The sequence below is a fragment of the Rattus norvegicus genome, chromosome 2 (genome assembly GCF_021556685.1).
Source record: "Rattus norvegicus strain SHRSP/BbbUtx chromosome 2, alternate assembly SHRSP_T2T, whole genome shotgun sequence".
NCBI lineage: Eukaryota > Metazoa > Chordata > Mammalia > Rodentia > Muridae > Rattus > Rattus norvegicus.
The window spans coordinates 113,455,401-113,472,992 of record NC_141535.1 but is presented as its reverse complement, the minus strand read 5'-3'; the positions used below and the strand labels follow the sequence as shown (position 1 = coordinate 113,472,992).

General features: G+C 44.9%; 1 protein-coding gene and 1 long non-coding RNA gene across 2 annotated transcripts in view; one reads left to right on the top strand and one right to left on the bottom strand.

The window, feature by feature from the left end:
• Slc7a14 (solute carrier family 7, member 14) overlaps positions 1 to 17,592 on the bottom strand; it is a 105,861-nt gene that overhangs the window by 28,436 nt on the left and 59,833 nt on the right. Inside the window, 1 exon segment of the mRNA NM_001438269.1 lies at positions 2,131 to 2,367. Within this exon segment, the coding sequence (NP_001425198.1) occupies positions 2,131 to 2,367 (237 nt within the window).
• Positions 9,466 to 15,819, top strand: LOC147996202 (uncharacterized). Its single transcript, XR_015671508.1, has 3 exons — positions 9,466 to 9,608; positions 13,883 to 14,031; positions 15,038 to 15,819. It is a non-coding gene; the product is annotated as an uncharacterized LOC147996202 (long non-coding RNA).

Genomic DNA, 17,592 nt, shown 5'->3' with positions numbered 1-17,592 from the left:
TAAGCTTTGTGATCTGTATGATTTCTATCTCATTCCCACAATCTCTGCTTTATTAGCACGTATTAAAATGTGCGTATTTGAAAGCCATTCTGGTGGTTTCTCGTTTGCAGTGTGGGGTTGCAGAGAGAAAATGCCAGGGGCCCGGGTCCTGCTGATGCTTGGGTCCTGGTGGCTCAGACCATCCATTGCCCAGTGGACTCCTGCCCTCTACAGAGAGGAAGACGCATTGCCTCAGCAGCCAGGGAGCCTGGATTCCTGCTGCACTTTTGCAGGCAGCCCACCGTGAGGCCTTGGGCACAGTGCCTCATCTGCAAAGTGAGTGGGATGGATGACTGATTTGGGATCATTTCAGAATTAAAATGGTATGAATTCTGAATGCAGCCATGATCCTTATACTTGTCACTGTGGCATTGGGGTGAGCAGCAATTTAAAGAAAAGACTTATTTTTGTTATTTGTGATTCTCTGTGTCTCTGTGTCTGTCTGTCTCTGTCTCTCTGTCTCTCTCTGTCTCTGTCTCTCTCTCTGTGTCTCTCTCTGTGTCTGTGTCTGTCTCTCTCTCTCTGTCTCTGTCTCTCTCTCTCTCTCTCTGTGTGTGTGTGTGTGTGTGTGTGTGTGTGCATCTGTGTGTGCACATAGCCCTTGGATGCCCTGAAATTGAGTTATAGGAGGTTGTGAGCCACCAAACATAGATACTGGGAACTAAACTCAGGTCCTCTGGAAAAACAGCAAGTGTTCTTAACCACTGAGCCATCTCTTCAGCCTTGGCCAGCATTTTTGTTAATTAGTTTTTGAGGTAAGTGCACTGAAGTCAAATGATTTAAGAGAGCCTTTGATTTATTTTTGTTCTCTCTCTCTCTCTCTCTCTCTCTCTCTCTCTCTCTCTCTCTCTCTCTCTCTCCTCTCAAGGTCTCAAATGACCACATAAGCACTGTACTGCTGAACTCCATCCCTAACTGTCTTGGGAAATTCTGAGGCAAGACTGCAAAGCTTCAACTATCAGTATGAATCCTGTGGATATGGAAGGATGTATCAGGTATCAGGACGGAAGCGGTGGCAAGTCACAGCTGGTCTGTCTCCTGGTACTTGTTAGATGACCTTTGACCACTCAGCCCTTGCTCAGTAATAGGATGCCCTGCGGAAGTTGGTTGAACCGGAATCCATTTTGTTCCTTAAAATTGTTTATTTGGAAAAGAAAACATTCATTTATTAAAATATAATTTATAAAAAAATTACAAGGAAAATCACGGTGAAGTTTCTACAGTTTCTTAGGTTGCATTGATTTTATTTTTACAGTTATTGGCAGGATGCATGTGCGGTACAGCCCATGTCCATTGCTATGTGACATTACATTATAAATTAATCTATTTTTTCATCTTTTTAGTTGCCAGTCACACAATATGCATCCACAATTCACATGGTCATTTGTCCCACTGAAGAATTTTTAAAAATTACAGTTGAGCACCCATAATCTAAAATTCCAAAGTTTGAGATGCTCTGGAATCTGAAACGTTATGAGTGGCCACCACAGTGCCACAAGTGATCAAATTCACACACACAATGGAACTTTATACAATGTATCGAATAATATCTTCAGGCTCTGTGTCTGAGAGGTACATGAAGAACTAATGAGTTTTATGTCAGACCTGGCTGTCACATGCCAATCCCAATATCTTATCATTTATATTTCAAAGTCTGAACAAACCTCCAGGTCTAAAACCTACTGGTTCCAAGAATCTCAGAAAAGGAGTGTGCACCCCATAAAAAATAAGACAGGGATGAACATCTTTTTGTATGATGTAATAATGAAAATTAGAATAATTTACTTTAGAGTGAAGAATTGCTTTGTAAAAACAAAAGGAAGCATTTGACATTCTTGACACATTTTTTCCAAATTGATGTGTGTGTGTGTGTGTGTGTGTGCACGCACACATGTGGACGTGCATATGTAGGTATGTGTGCATGCATGTATGTGTGTTCTGGGAATACCAAACTCAGGTCCTCATGCTTACCCAGCAAATACTTTACCCACTGAGCCATCACTCTGGCCTCCAGACTGCATTCTTAAAGGAGAATCTAGCCATCTGGCTCATGAATTTGCATGTTAGGGGGAAAGGACCATGTGATCTCACCCAGGCCGTTGAGGGTTCCCACGGTGTCCACCATCCAGCGGCTGATGGTGTGGTTTGCCAGGGAGTCAAACATACTGCTCAGGGCACTGGCACCAGCTGCAGTGCCTATCAGGTACTCCAGGATCAAGTTCCAGCCAATGAAAAAGGCCACGAACTCCCCAACAGTGACATAGCTGTAGGTGTAGGCAGATCCTGTGGTCTTGGGGACTCGAACTCCAAACTCTGCATAGCACACACCTACAAGGGACAAAGAAAACAAGTGGTGGGCTTCTGGAGATAAGCTAACATCTTGGTGCCTGACACTGTTAAGAAGATATCAGTAATCTCTGCCCCATTGGCACCAATACTCAGAAATTTATGTATAGCCACACATCACTGAATGATGGGGACATGGTCTGTGAAATGAGCTATTAGGTAACGTCCTTGCTATGAGAAGACTGTGGTGTGCTTGTACAAACCTAGTTGGAATAGCTTGCAATATACCTAGGCTATGAACCTATATATGCCATGCAGATACATACACCTAAATAAATATGTATCATATAGCTTATTACTCTGAAATACAGGAGAAAAACGCTAGAAGGAAGAGACACAATGAATGTTGCTATATGCATTGCTGGTGCAATGTGGCATACTGCTTTGCTGTAAACTTTTCCTTTTATAAGTGATATTTAATATGCTGATAAAGAGTGCATCATGAAACAAAAGCCGGTAATGGAGGCATTTATTATCCTTATCACATATCATGTCCTGCACACAGCTGTGTGCATTATGCATTTATACTGTGGGCAGAGCAGTGGGTCTGTATCTATGTCACCACAGACAGGCTGAATGGTAGACATTACAGGGTTGCAGCAGCTTCCTGGCCTAGTCAGTAGCGACTTTTGAGCTCCATGAGGGTCTTATGGGACTAAATCATGTAAGTGGCTATCACTGACTAAGATACTGTTATGTGGACAGTGTGTGTGTGACACAATTCCAAGCCATTCTAGCCATTTCCAATCTCGTCTCCTAAGAAGCATTGGTTGTTTGTTTCTTTGGATCTTTTGAGAGAGGAGCCTCACTGTGCAGCAATTCTACTTTGGTTTCTGTTGCCATGATGACCAGAAGCAACAAGGAAAGGAAAGACTTACCCTTTCAGGTCACGATCTATTTTTAAAAGAAGTCAGGAAAGGACTCCTGGCAGGAACGTTATAGGGCAGGAGCCACAGAGAGCACTACTCACTGGCTTGTTGTCTCTGGCTCTTGCTGAGTCAGCTTTCTTGTACATCCCAGGACCACTTGACCGGTTAGCACTGCCTACAGTGAGCTGCCCTCCTTATAATAACCAATAAATCTCCTCAGGACTGTCTGGACTGGACAATCAACTCTCTCTTCCCAGGTGACTCTCAGCTAGATAGAATTGATAAAACTAACCAGGCTAGTAGCCCTGGCTGGGCTTTGACTCACTATGTAGATCAGGCTATCCTCTATCTAATGATAGTCCCACTGCCTCTTCCTCCCAAGTGCTGGGATTATAGGAACGCATTACCTTGTCTGGCTTTCAAAACCTTTTTGACCATTGTACTTGGGAAGGCAACGGGAACAAATTTTCCTCAACGACTGAGAAGTGAACTATATTTAGAAAAATCCTCATTTGTTGCACATTTCTATTATATTCTTTCTATTATATTCTTTACGTGGGAGAAGCCCTGAGTGCAGGCCTAACTTGGGCTGACCCAACCAATGACGGTGGGTAGACTGCACAGTGACATCTTTCTTTTGGTTTTACACATTACAGGAGATGCTCTTCCCTTGAGAGTGATACTCAAGCTGGCTGTGGAGATGCTGCACTATAGCTAAGGGGAAGACAAAAGCGCACAGATAAAGACATAGTTATCAATAAAGGAAATTGCACACAGCCCGAATTGGATCAGAGAATATCATGAAAGAATGTAAGAACCAGAATAAGGAAGCCATCTTCTGGACAGGACAGGGTCATCACATCCACAGCTAAGCAGCAGATGCTGCTTGTACAAGCTCTGCACAAGATCAAGCCAGTTACCGTTCCACCACCGGGCTGGTTATGACACCCCAACTCTAAGTGAGAGCTATTGGCAGTTGATGGCTGCCAGAAGACCAGGAGGAGTCAGTTTTTTATAGGTGAAGCCTCTAGTACGTTGCTGATGCTCCAGTAGATAGCCCTGTACCCGTACACATATGGTCAGCATTGATTGGACTCTGGACGACAAGAGTGCTATGAGACAGTCTTCTGGATTTGACATGACCATTGCAGTCACAAGCACACAGCAGCTGTGGCTTCCTGTATGAGTTGGGCCTGTTAACGCCTATCATGGACGGGTGAGGGGCTAATGAGGCCTCACACCTCCCTAGGGGCTATTGGGAGCTAGTGGATTCTAGAGGAGCTGAATGCCTTTCTTCAGTGGTATAACCACTGAGAGGTTGTCCATGCTTCGTTGAATAGTCCCCTCTCCGTGTTCATCTGGCAACCCTAATTAAACTTGGGTAGACACACGCACGTGTATACACATCATGTGGAAGCAGAAGGGAACCAGATGAGAGGAAGGCAGTCAGTCGATGTGGAGAAACAAAAAGAGGGGGTTGGGAGATGATTACGGTTTCGATATATTATATACACGAATAAAGCCATCAAAAATAAAAAATAAGGGGTTGGGGATTTAGCTCAGTGGTAGAGGGCTTGCCTAGCAAGCGCAAGGCCCTGGGTTCGGTCCTCAGCTCCGAAAAAAAAAAATAAAAAAAAATAAAAAATAAGAAACAAAAGCTTAATTTCTTTCTACACCTCATCAAAGAAAACCATTAGGTGCACAGACACTCTCACAGACGATCTTTTGCTGAAAAGGATCAAAACGGGTGGTCATTCAGCCTTGAATGCCCGTTCCTTGCAGGGAGAGACTTCCCACTAGCATGCAGCTTAGCTTGCTTTGGCCAATTTCCCTACCTACTTACCGACTAACTCAGCATTTTCCTAAATAAATGCTGACGTCCTAACTCCCCCACGTTGTGCAGCACCCACTGTTACACACCTACTAAACCAGGCACGCTAGCGTGTGCTACAGGCATCACCTGCAAGTAACAGGGACTTCCTGACCCTGAGACACCTGTTTGACTTGAGGAGTTTAATGCAGAGCTGGCCCCATGTTGTCGAGTATGAGATAGCCTCATATTATATCCTCTGGAGGGGTAAGCCCGGTCTTCATGGTGGATGAAGCAGCTTCTTCTTATCTCAGAGGACCAAGAAGAAGAGAGCTTAGCTGGAAGCATACTCTGTACAACATCCAAAGGCCCGTCTGTCTCCAGTGGCCCACATCAAGAAGACCTGTCTGTCATCAGTGGGCCACCACCTCTGCCCAGCAGCCATGCCTTCTTTCTCAATGGTTCTACACCCTTTCTAATAGCTCCTCCAGCTGGAGACCCAGAGTTTCAACACAGAAACCTATAAAGAACGCTCAAACCTGAACACTTGTCAACCGCTCATCAGGGTTGTTGAGTTCGAGAGGACGTAATTGAGTTCCAGAAATGAAGTTACATGTCCACTTGATGACAAAGCTGGGGCTGCAGTCAAATTTTAATAATCAGTCTTGATAGCTTTCCAATTCACTCATTTCATTTACCCAAGTCACGTGGAAAGCAACATCTCTGCCTACTATGCTAGAGTTGAGATAAAAGGTGAACAGGAGAAATGCAGCCCTCTCTTTGGGTGATCTTTATAGTCTTTTGCACAGCTTCTTAAACTGTACCATAGCCCTATATGGGGTAGCATTCTAGTTTCCTTTCTGCTTATATGATAAAACATTGGCCTAAAAACAACTTAGGGGAGGAATGGGTTTATTTCAGCTTATAGGTTACAGTCCATCATTGAGAGAAATCAGGGCAGGAGCTTGAAGAAGAAGCCGTGTAGGAATGCTGCTCGCTGGCTCACTCATGCTTAACTAGGTTTCTTATACAACCAGTGGCTATTTGCCTAGGGAATGGTGCTCCCCACAGTAGGCAGGGCCTTCCTACATCAATTGACTGTCAAGACAGTCCCCTATTGACATGCCCACAGGCCCATCCAGTCTGGACAATTTCTCATTTGAGATTCCTTCTCCACTGACTCTAGGCTATGTCAAGGTGACAGCTAAAGCTGATTAGGACAGGCTGCAAAATGGAATGAGAAAGTTGACAACAGTAAAAGTTTTCTGCATGTGCAATGATTCAAAATCAAAGGTGCATTGAAACTAGAGTGTTTCTGGCCATGCTCCCTTGGTTTGCACGGTCTGACTTCATTTCAACCTTGGTTCTGAAAACACAACGTGTGTATTGTACATTCAATATATGTAAGTATCACACAAAGTCAACTACCGTGATCTAAAACACCTGGACTCAGATTAGAGGCCATCATTTGCTATTGTGCCGGCTAGCTTTACCTTAACTTGACACAAACTGCAGTCATTTGGGAAGAAGGGACCTCAATGGAGAAAGTGACCCCACCAGATTGGCCCATAGGCAAGACTATGGTGCATTTTTCCTGATTGATAATAGATGAGGGAGGGCTTAGCCCGTTGTGGGTGGTGTCATTCCTGGGCTGGTGGTTCGGGGTTGTATAAGAAATCAGGCTGAGCAAGCCTTGGGAGCAGGTCTGTAAGCAGTGCCCCTCCATGGCCTCTCCACCCAGTCCTGCCTACACAGTCCCTGCCCTGACTCCCTCCCATGACTGATGGATAACCATGAGCTGAACCTTGAGAAACACGTTCCTCCCCAAGTTGCTTATGGTCATGGTGTTTTATCACAGCAGTAGAATCCCTAAGATGGTTATGAACTACATTATGTTTACTGTGCACATAATGTTTTTCTGCTTTTATAGAAACAATGGTTTAACGACAGAGAAAAAAATTTAAAATATTTCCCTGCTGCCATTCCTTAGCATCTAAATATCAAATTAGTATACATTTAAATTATGATGTGTTAGAATGTATGGTTTTTCAAATTGTTTCTGAGTTGATGACCACTTTGTAAAAAAAATTGTTAAATAAATTTTCACTTGAAATTAGGCTAGAATTTCCAAAATTTTATTAGACATACTTCTTCTATTTTGTACTACATGTCAGCGTGAGACAATGTTCTTAGTCAGCATTGACACTTTTAAAATACATGCTGGGTGGTGGTGGTGACTCTGCCTTTAATCCCGGAGCTCGGGAAGCAGAGGCAGGCAGATCTCTGAGTTTGAGGTCAGCCTGCTGAACAGAGTGAGCTCAGGACAGCCAGAGACAGCAGGACTACATAGAGAAGCCTTATCTGGAAAAGCCCCACCCCCAAATTAATACATTAACTCTGAAATTGTTAAAGATGATTTGTATTCTAGAACAACAAAATAGGCAGTAAAGGCCTTTACTCAGAGAGCCATCTTGCTGGCCCTGGAATGGAAATGTTTAATGAAATAATTTTGTAGCTCTTCAGTCTGGGGCCCTGTTGGGCTGCCCTGGGGTGGTGGGATGGGCTGATGGATGAGTTCGTGGTTCTTCTCCTCTCCATCCAGTTCTGGCTTAGTGTTAATTATCTTCCAACCCTCAGCCGCAGGAAGGACCACACTGGACCACACTAGTGTGATGTGTCACTGAGCCCAGACATGGCTTTGACAGTGTTTTCTACAAAAAAGGCCATTTGCCGAGATCGATGCCACCTGCTTTCATACATTCATAAGGCATCTGTTTCTTTCATAAGTTTCCAGTGGGCTAAGCTCCCTGGCACATATCACCAGGCGGCTAGTCCTTTTGAAATGTAATTTGGTCTGGGATATGACGAGAAATTACCGGACCTCAGAGAGAAACAGTGTGGCTCCTATAGGAAACATCGTTTTTTTCCATGACATTGAACTCCAGCTGCCCAAGTGCCCCCATCCCAGCTGTTTCCCCTGAGAAGCAGGTTTCTGGACTAAGAAATACTTTTCTAGCCTCAGGTTACATGCAGCTAATCCAGGCAAACTTGCCCTTATACCATCTTCCTGATGCTCTTGGCTTGCCACGAACGTTTTGGGTTTTCTTTTTAGGGTGCGATGCCTCGGGCTGCATCTTCCTCCCACCTCCCCACCACTGGCTCTAACCTGAGCAATCTCGCTCACCATCGCCTGTCACAGAAACCCAGCAATTTTTACAAATGTGTCTGGAAGAGAAGCAATTTGTCTGGGAGCACTTCTCTTTCTTTGTGTCAAAGAAGAGACTTATGATTTCTCTGCCAAACCAGGGCCAGACAGACAGTAACTGCCCGTGTTCAGGGACAGCCAGCACCATCGATCAGGAAGAGCCTGACATCATCAGTTATTGAACCTCACAGGTCTCAAATTAAAGTTGGGTAGGGAACGGAGAACCCCATAAATGCCCAAACCATGGCACCATTATACTGACTTTTAATTGAGAAGGAAATAGGCTACCCTAATAGAGAATTGATCCCTAAATCAGGTCATGTGGAATAATTTGTTCACTAAATGCATGAGTAGCCTACAGGCTTAGTCTTTTCCCTTGAAATCACCATCCGTGAGAATATTTCTGACATTACCAGAAGTATAGTTTCCACCTTATAATCAGTTCAAAGCTTTTCTTGTGGTTTGCTTGTGCGATGATTAGTGATCATGGAGGATGCAGGGCTCAGCTAGTTGTGCTTAACAGACCGTGTGGTGTCTAATAGTGGAGTGGCTGTATGTAGTGCTCTGAGGGTTAGCTGTTCCCTGAGCTAATCGTTTGGCCCAAGTTGGTGCTTTTTGAGCCTTAGTTCCCCATCTGGAGAATGGCAATGGCGCCTACAGTATAGGTTGCTTCGGGCTTTGGATGGACACATATATAAGGTAGGGAAGACTTCGTGGTTCTATAGTTTCTCTTCACAGGTGAGGGAATGTCTTGGCCAGCAGCACGTCTTGGAGTGTTGATGCAGGAACATTTGCATCAGAGGAAGGTTAAGAGACACACACAAGTGCTACTAGCTGCTGATGGTTTCAGGGACTCAGTACTGTCAGGACTATTGGGAATCTAGTGTCTGACCCAGTGTCTGCTCAGTGCACTTCTGAAACAGAACTTGGACACTTTTCTTCCTGGGTTTTGTGTCTTTAATAGAAACCGTTTGCTCTGCTTCATGTCTTCCATGAGAAACAGTGAGAGAAGTCTCCCACTTCTTGCTAAGCACTTATGAGAACTGTCTCCCTTCTCGAGGCGACTGAGCTGCAAAGACCTTTGGCAGTAAGGACAGAGAGGGAGTTGAGGTGGTGACAGTTTGCTATTCTTGCTCCAAGTCCTCTTCAACACGCCCTCTTGAGGAACAGGAGGGGCCCCCTCTCCCTATCTTTTTCCCTTCCCTTTTAAGACAGTGTCTCTCAACGCAGCTCTGGCTGTCCTGGAGTCCACCATGTAGACCAGGTTGACCCCAGCATGCCCCTGCCTCTGGAGAGTTGGTGTGCCCTTATCTTGTACTTCAGCGCATCTGAGGAGCAGGTGAGACCGCCAGCACGTGGAGCCACGTCTCAGCTTGGATCTTCCCAAAGTCCCTTGACTTCTCAACTTCCTTCACTTTGGGACAGCATGCAGGGAGGGGCTGCATGGGCCAGGGAACCTCAGTCTAGGGGTCTTGTGAGAGATTTATGTGGGCGTGGGTGTTTGTTACAGCCCCTACCTCCATCTACCATGGCTACTTCCCTTACCCAGTGTTTTCTTTCTTCCCGTCTATAAAAAGAGTCATTTATTTGTACTTTATATGTATGTGTGTGCCTGAATGCATTGATGTACACATGTGCAGGTACTCATGGTGGCCAGAAGAAGGCCTCAGATTTCCTGGAACTAGAAATACAGATTGTGAGTCATCTGATGCAGATGCTGGGGACCAAACCTGGATCTTCTGCAAGAACAGTTTTGCAATGCTAGCCGCTGAGCCATCTCCCAGGCCCCCTCCCTTCCCACACTCCTCTGAGCTCTAGGAAATATAAGTACACATTTTTGTGGTTTCAAGTGCATGTATTGCCACATGCTCATCTGTGCACTTTGAAGGATGGAGCCCTTGTGGACAGTGACCACAGGGTTTTCTGGCACACGTGACAGACACAGGTCAGGGTTCTTTTCAAAAAGTCTTACATTACTAAACAATCTAAGGGCTAGGGCTGTGGAGACTACTCTGTTAGTATAGTGCTGGCCCTGTAGTCCTGAGGACCCAAGTTCAATTTCCATCCCCATCCCCAACATCCACAAATGCTGGACATGGCTGTAGTGAGGATTTTGATTGCTTAAAAAACCCAGTTATGTTATATGAATATGTTTTTTATTTAATCCCAGGTGTGGGATAAAAGGCAGCTTCACAGCAGGTGATTATGATTTGCCTCGTGCTCTAGCAGGGGTGTAATTTTTGCCAGGTGCAGGTAGTTTAATTTTGGGGACTTTGAAGAGGGTATAAATGAGCCCCACGAAGGCATGTGGCAGCTGCTGCCCCTGCTACTGCCCTCCTCCCCACTGCTGCTGGTTCATCAGATGGATCTGCTGCTGCATTTACTGCTGCATTTGCTGTTGCCGGATTGTTGGATATTCTGACAACAAAGATTGGGCTTGCCCTAAGGAACCCAAAGCCACCAATCAGAAGAAAGTAGCTTATAGAGGTCTCTGCTCCCTTTCCTTTTTTAACCTTCTTTCTCTCCAATCTAATGTTGGGGGGTTGGAAGGGATTAGGGTGGAAGGGAGGTAGAGATATAAAAACCATATAAAATAGCTTAAAAATACGTCAACACATGGTGACTTGTACTTATAGTACCAGTAGTGGGGTGGAGCACAAGGGTTCCTGGGACTCACTGGTCAGCCAGCCTAGGCTGTTTGGTGAGTTCCAGACTAGGGGAAACCCTATCTTTAAAAAAAAAAAAAACAAAAAACAAAAACAAAAGAAAAACAAGATTTATGGAGGCTTGAGGAATGCTACTGGAGTTTGTCCTTTGACCTCTATGTGTATACACAGATGTACACTTGAACACACATAAATACCTATACACACATTCACACATATACAGATAAAATGTGAAATTATATGCTGGGTTATTAAAAACCAATATCTCAAGATATACAAACACAGTCAATATTTTTCAGTGAATATCTTCTAAAATAGAAAGCAGGATCTAAGGGACAGATTTTGCGTACGTGTGCACATACATGTAACAGGCCCTAGACCTTCAGCCTTGGAACCCAGCAGTAGGCAGCAATGCCTGCCAAGGAGGAGCAAAGACAGATCAAGTCAACAGTCCCAGGATGCAGTAGGGGAAGTCCTTAAATGTACTAACTTTGCTATTTGCTTTTTGCTAACTGTTCTTGCTAACTGAAGTGTGCCAAACTAGGATACAGTTTTTGTGCTAAAAAGCCAAGAACCATTAGCCTCAGGGCTGCATGATTTAGCCACTGGTGGCTGTAAAGGCTTTCTATTTGACTTGAATAGTCCATGTGTCCTCTGAAGGAGTACACACACACACACACACACACACACACACACGCACACACACACACACACACCCCTAATTGTTTAAGTTATGAATTCATGTTTAGTTACTTTGACTCGAACCTTTGCCAGATCTGTGGAAGCAGCTAGTAGTGCAGCATGTCAAATAACGTCAGCAATTCCTTTAGCATGAGAATACACTGTAGCGATTTCATTTTCTGTACAGAACAGTCAACACTGTCAGCATCAGTGATATATAGTAGCAATCACATTCTCCGTACAGCACAGTGAAGCCTGTGACCAGGAGGAAGGCAGAGGGAGGGCCCATTCAGTTTCTTCATGCTTTCTCCTCTCCATGCTAATGCCACTGTTAACTCTGTGGTATTTGCTTCCATTAGAACCCAGAGACCGCCATCTCCAATCTGAAGGTCGCCTTTCATCAGTCTCTATGGCATGCACATGCCATGTCCTGCTTGCTAGTGTGAAATCTGTCTCCTGCCTTCCCACCCACTGTTGCTTCCTTAATTCTTCTCCACCCGTGTGCAGCCATTTAAAAAAGTTCTGCCCGCTGCTCTTTTTTCTTTTCCTTTGATGTTCTCATTTCCTGCATCATGCAAATGGAATTTGCTGGAAGCTCTCTGATTCCCTTGAGTGGTTGTGACCCTTAGCTGCTGTCCCTGGGCAAAAGGACCAGGCCAATGTTTGAAGCGGATAGACTGGCACCGTCAAAGCCTTTGAGCTGCTGTGGGCAGCCGGTTAGACAAAGGGTACAAAGTTCAGGCCACTGAGGTGAGGGCTGGGGCTTGGCATTCACTCTTCATCATTAGCTTTCCTGCCTCAGGTATTTATCCCGAGGTCATTTGGCAGTGCCATGCCTTGCCGATCTGTGTGTTTGCCTAACACTCTGCCATGGGACCCACTTTATTTTCCCTCAGTATCACACAACACTTACAATTACTGCATTTGCTAGCATACATGGGTTTTGAAATAGCCTATTTGTATGTTTGAAAGCATAGCCTTTTAGAAGGGGACTATCCCTGTAGAAAAGATAATGCTTCTGGCTTTGATACCTTTAAAGAGGAAAGTACGCTGCCCTTGTACAAGGTCTACCTGCAGACATGTGCACAGGATGCCTGCCACTTTAATCTTTTTTTTTTTTTTTTTTGCTAGGGGTAGACTTGGGGCTTCAGATATGGAATCCTGGCTACCTTGTCTTCATTAAGAAGGGCCCTCACTTCATCAGGTTAGAGTGGTCATAGCAATAATAAGTGTTAATATTACTGGCCATAGTTCTGTGTATGGGCTCCATTAAGTGCTTTGCATACACAGTCATAATCTTCAAAATGGCTATGTTAATGAAACCGTTATTATATTCGCTTAGCCATAATGAATTCGAGATGTAGATGGGTTACTAGGACTTACTCTAGTCTGTAAATTACATTAGTCTGTAAATTGTTTGTGCGGATGTGGAGAGGAAGGTACATATAAAAGAAAAAGGCAGCTCATAAATAGAGGTGATTAATCCAGGGTTCCCGGCATACCCAGCTTCCCCAGGGCTGGGGGATTAATGCTCTGGCACAACTGTAACTTCCCACCTGTTTGGAATGCTCTAGGTTAAGTGCATTTGGAATCACATAAGTTAGCCGATGGGCAGGGCTTGTACAGAGACGTCTCAGGTGCATAGACTAATTGTACCTGGCCTCCAGATGCCACAGATGGGGCTTCGAGTTTGCATGTGGGGAGATAAGGGACTCTGCTCCTTAGGTCATTCTCACCCCCACTATAGGCAATCTAATCTGGGCTCTTCATTCTATAGTGGCGGGGGCAGACTGAGAGGTGGGATAGCCTGTCCAAGGACCCTGAGGTACTGAGGAGCACAGCTCAGTGAGGCCTTGGGTGTCCTGACTTCTAGCGTAGGCTTAGTTGGCTTTGGAGTGTTCAGGATTTCTTCACGGACGATCTCTTGCTTTTCTTCACAGATGTCAAACCCTTGCTTTGTCTCAGAGGTCTTTCCTATGTTCAGTGTCAGTTCTTACCATGCTGAGTGCAGAGTTGGTGGTCTGTGTGCCCCGTTACCACTGGACTGTCCACTCTACCACGGCCTATGGAAGATGTAAAAGGAGCCCAAGGTTTCCAGAAGGAAACCAGGTTTCACCATCAGCCATTCGAGAAATGTGCAAATTTCTATTGAGATGCACATACCTTCTCTGAACCAGTAACTGACAACCTTCCTCCAAGGCTGTCAATCAAACCTCTACAGCAGAATGCCATGAACTCCAAGTACCTTTCTTTTTGCTGCTGACAGGTGATAGAAGACACTCAGCTTAGAAGATATTTTCATGACCCAATGTGACAGAAGTTTTGACCCACAACAGTGATCTTCTAATCAGTAGCTCAGGGAGAGCTGTGGCTGCATTCAAAGCTCAAGAGGAGGGAGGCTTCCTTGTCTGCTAGGTTTGTAGCTGAGGTTTGTGATTTGGGAGTGTGAGTCTTGTTCAACTTGCTTGGGGACAACGTCCCCAGGAGCCAAGCAGAGCCAAAGTAGTCCTATAAAAGTCACCTATTATATCAGCCTCAGCACTGTTATCTGTAAAGTGAATATTATAATGTAAACCATGATTTGGTGGAGTTCTTGAAAATTATGTTCTGAGTGTACCCACATGCGTGTGGAGGTCAGAGGTCAATTTGTGGGAACTGATTCTGTACTCCCAGCAGGGATGGAACTCAGGTCATCAAGATTGAGAGCAAAAGCCTTTACACATGATCTATCTCAGCACTGTGGAGTTTTGTGGTTGTTGTTGTTGTTGCTGTTGTTGTTTTTCCTGTTGTGTCATCATCACACAGCTGACACCAGGCATATCACATTAAAAGCCTTCAAGAATTTACTTACTATGATGACCGTAAGCTGGAGTCACTAATAAACCTAGTTTGCATCCCTTGTATGACATTTATCCAATAGACATCACAGCAATAATAAGGGCTGACATTCAGCGAGGGTCTTAGCATGCTTTAGCCATCAGAGACCCACACATACTGGCTGGCTGCCATCCTTACTAAAGTTCCAGCTATGTATTTGGACACTACTTTGGAGAGCTGGTCAGCCCTATCTCTGAGGGTAGGGATGTGTTTACTCATGCATTTCCTTATTACTCTCTTAAAAGCATACTTTCCCCATCCTGGTGTGGTAAAGGAAAACAGAAATGGGGTCACCAAGCACCAGTACTCATGGTTCACCCCCAGTCTGTTTTTCCTTGGAGGAGTGAAATGGTTTGTTGTGCCAAAAAAAGAAATTAGAACTCATCAGAACGTGTGTGTGTGTGTGTGTGTGTGTGTGTGTGTGTGTATGTATATATATATATATATATATATATATATATATATATATATATATATATATATATCTCCATGTCTCTCTATATATTTTGACTCCTTATGTCTTTCTTTGGCCATGACACACCAGCCTGTAGTCCCTAGGAGACCGTATCAGCACCCCGTGAAAGAATGGCTTCGGGAGCAGGCCAGCAAGGTTGGTGTAGTGGCTGTCAACTTGACTATATCTGGAATAAACTACGATCCAGAATTGGAAGGCTCATCTGTGATCCTGATCTTAAGGCTGGGAGATACAAGTTTCTGACTTGGATCTTGGTATGGAGATCTTGAGGCATAGTGGCCATGAATCCCAGGAGACTAAGGCAAGGTGATCTCTGAGTTCTAGGTCATCTGGAACAAAACAAGTCCTAGATCCAGGCGTGGTGGTACACACCTTCTGCTGGAGAACTACATGAGGACAATGGAAGAAGGAAGATTCTCTTCTTTGCCTGCTTGCCTTGTGGGACTCAGCAACTACTAGATCCTTGGACTTCCATTCACAGCTGTAGCTGACCATTGTTGGGGAGTTGGACTACAGACTCTAAGTCATCATAACAAATTCCTTTACTGTATAGAGACTACCCATACATTCTGTGACTCTAGAGAACCCTGACTAAAACAGTTGGAAAGACAGACACTCAATTAGGGCTCACCATGCTCCCTGTGTCCCTTCTCTCCAGGAGTTCCATCACTACTTAGGGGTGCACCTGAGGATAGGTGGAGGTGCTGAAACCCTTAAGGTTGAGAGGAAGCACACGCTACACACTATTACGTAGGTATGCCCAACCTTGGACATTGTGTCACGATGTCATCATGTGCAAAGTTCATGCTTCAGCACTGTATCATTGAGTTACAAAAAAATTGCAAACCCTCCTCATGCCTTCTGTCTTGTGCTGGAACACATTCATTATTACACTTGGCCACACATGGCTATGTGCTACAGATCAGATACGTCTGCCCAGGTCTAATGCCAGGCCATATGCTAACATGCTAAGAAAAATATACTCGGTATCTTGGGATTTAAATCAACATCCCTCTGTCTCTCTGTCTGTCTGCCTGTCTCTTTTGGCACATGAGTATGCCATGATGTCTGTACAGATGTCAGAGGACAACTTGTAGGAGTTGGTTCTCTCTACCACGTGGATCCCAAGGGTGAATCTCGGGTCATCAAGCCTAGTGGTGGCAGATGTCTACCTACTGAGCCATCCTGATCACCTGAGATTTTTTTTTTAATGATCAGAAAACTGGCATCAAGTAATCAATACATTTCCAGCGAGAATGTTTCTGGCTTCCATGATTCAAAGGTGGCCTCCTGAGAAGAAAGGGCTTTGGGTCTTACAGTTTCCAGTCTCAGTTCTGGTTCTTACTAAAGAGCTGCAGGATGTACAGGAAGTTCTTTCTGACCATGGCTCTGACCAGAGCCAGTCTCCCTCAGTGGGCGGGTGAAGATGGAAGGATGCCATGTCCATACGTGAGCTCGCACCCACAGGGTTCTGTGTGGCCCTCCGTGCTAGTTTTCAATCTTGTACCTCACTTTCTGCTATTAGAACTATGTTGTCAAATCCACCATTCTCATCGTTTCAGAATACGAATCCATTACGTCTTTTCAGGGCCAGAAGCAGAGTGTCTTCCTCTTGCTCATTGTCCTTAACCCACCCAAACCCCCTCCACCGTAGGCTTCATTTTGACATTCACTGTCAGAGCTCAGAGCCCTGAGTCCTGTAGTCTCTCATATGTCTCACCGTGATAGCACGTCTGGTTTTCTATCCTCCTTGTGTCTCCACCGTGTAACTAAAATATGTATCTGCTTGTGTCGTTGAACTTCTCCATGCCTACAGAGTAACATCTAACCTCAACTTGGCAAGTGTTAGGGATTGACCACCCGAGCTGTCTCCTCAGTCCCATGAGCTCGGTTTTAATTATACCAAAAAGGAAACTATACATAAACTGAGGGGAAAACCCCACCACATGTGATACTCTTCCCCTCCTCAGGCACATGACTGTCTCTGGGGACTTTGAGTGGCCTGACGTTGTGGGCACAATAACTTGGCTTCGTTTCATCCGCAGCCAAGTAAATTAGAGAAACTGCACAAGCCATCCCACCTCCACCCACTCTCCACAGAGATGTAGGTAAGAACCAGGATGAAAAAAAATGATGCTCTTTATCAAAACATACTATTAAAGGGACTTCGCAGGCTTGGCAGGGCACAGGGCCTGTGGAGTTATCAAAGAGCAGATAAGGCCACTGGACAAAAAAGGAGAGGTTGGGGACAAGCTGTTTCCTCTGATAAATGGTCCACCACCTGGGACAGGCCAGAGAGCACTGACCACGTCAGAGTGGAGCCCGGTAAAGTATCTGGGGAAATTAGTGGACCTGTAGGTCATGTTCAGTTGGAGAGAGAGTAGCTTCAGAGTGGTTTCATGTTTCACAAAGGATTATGTAGCATGGGGAATGGAACTACATGGCCAAAAAAATTCCCTAGGAGAGCCTGCCTGCTGTATGAAAGACTCCTGTTAGCAAGCTCCCTCTCCATGTGGGTCCTAGCTGTGGCAGATCCTAGCACCCCACCCAGCCACAGCTGAGTTAGAATTTCAGGTCGTATACTTTGGACATCAATATTTTAAAATATAAATAGACAAAAAATA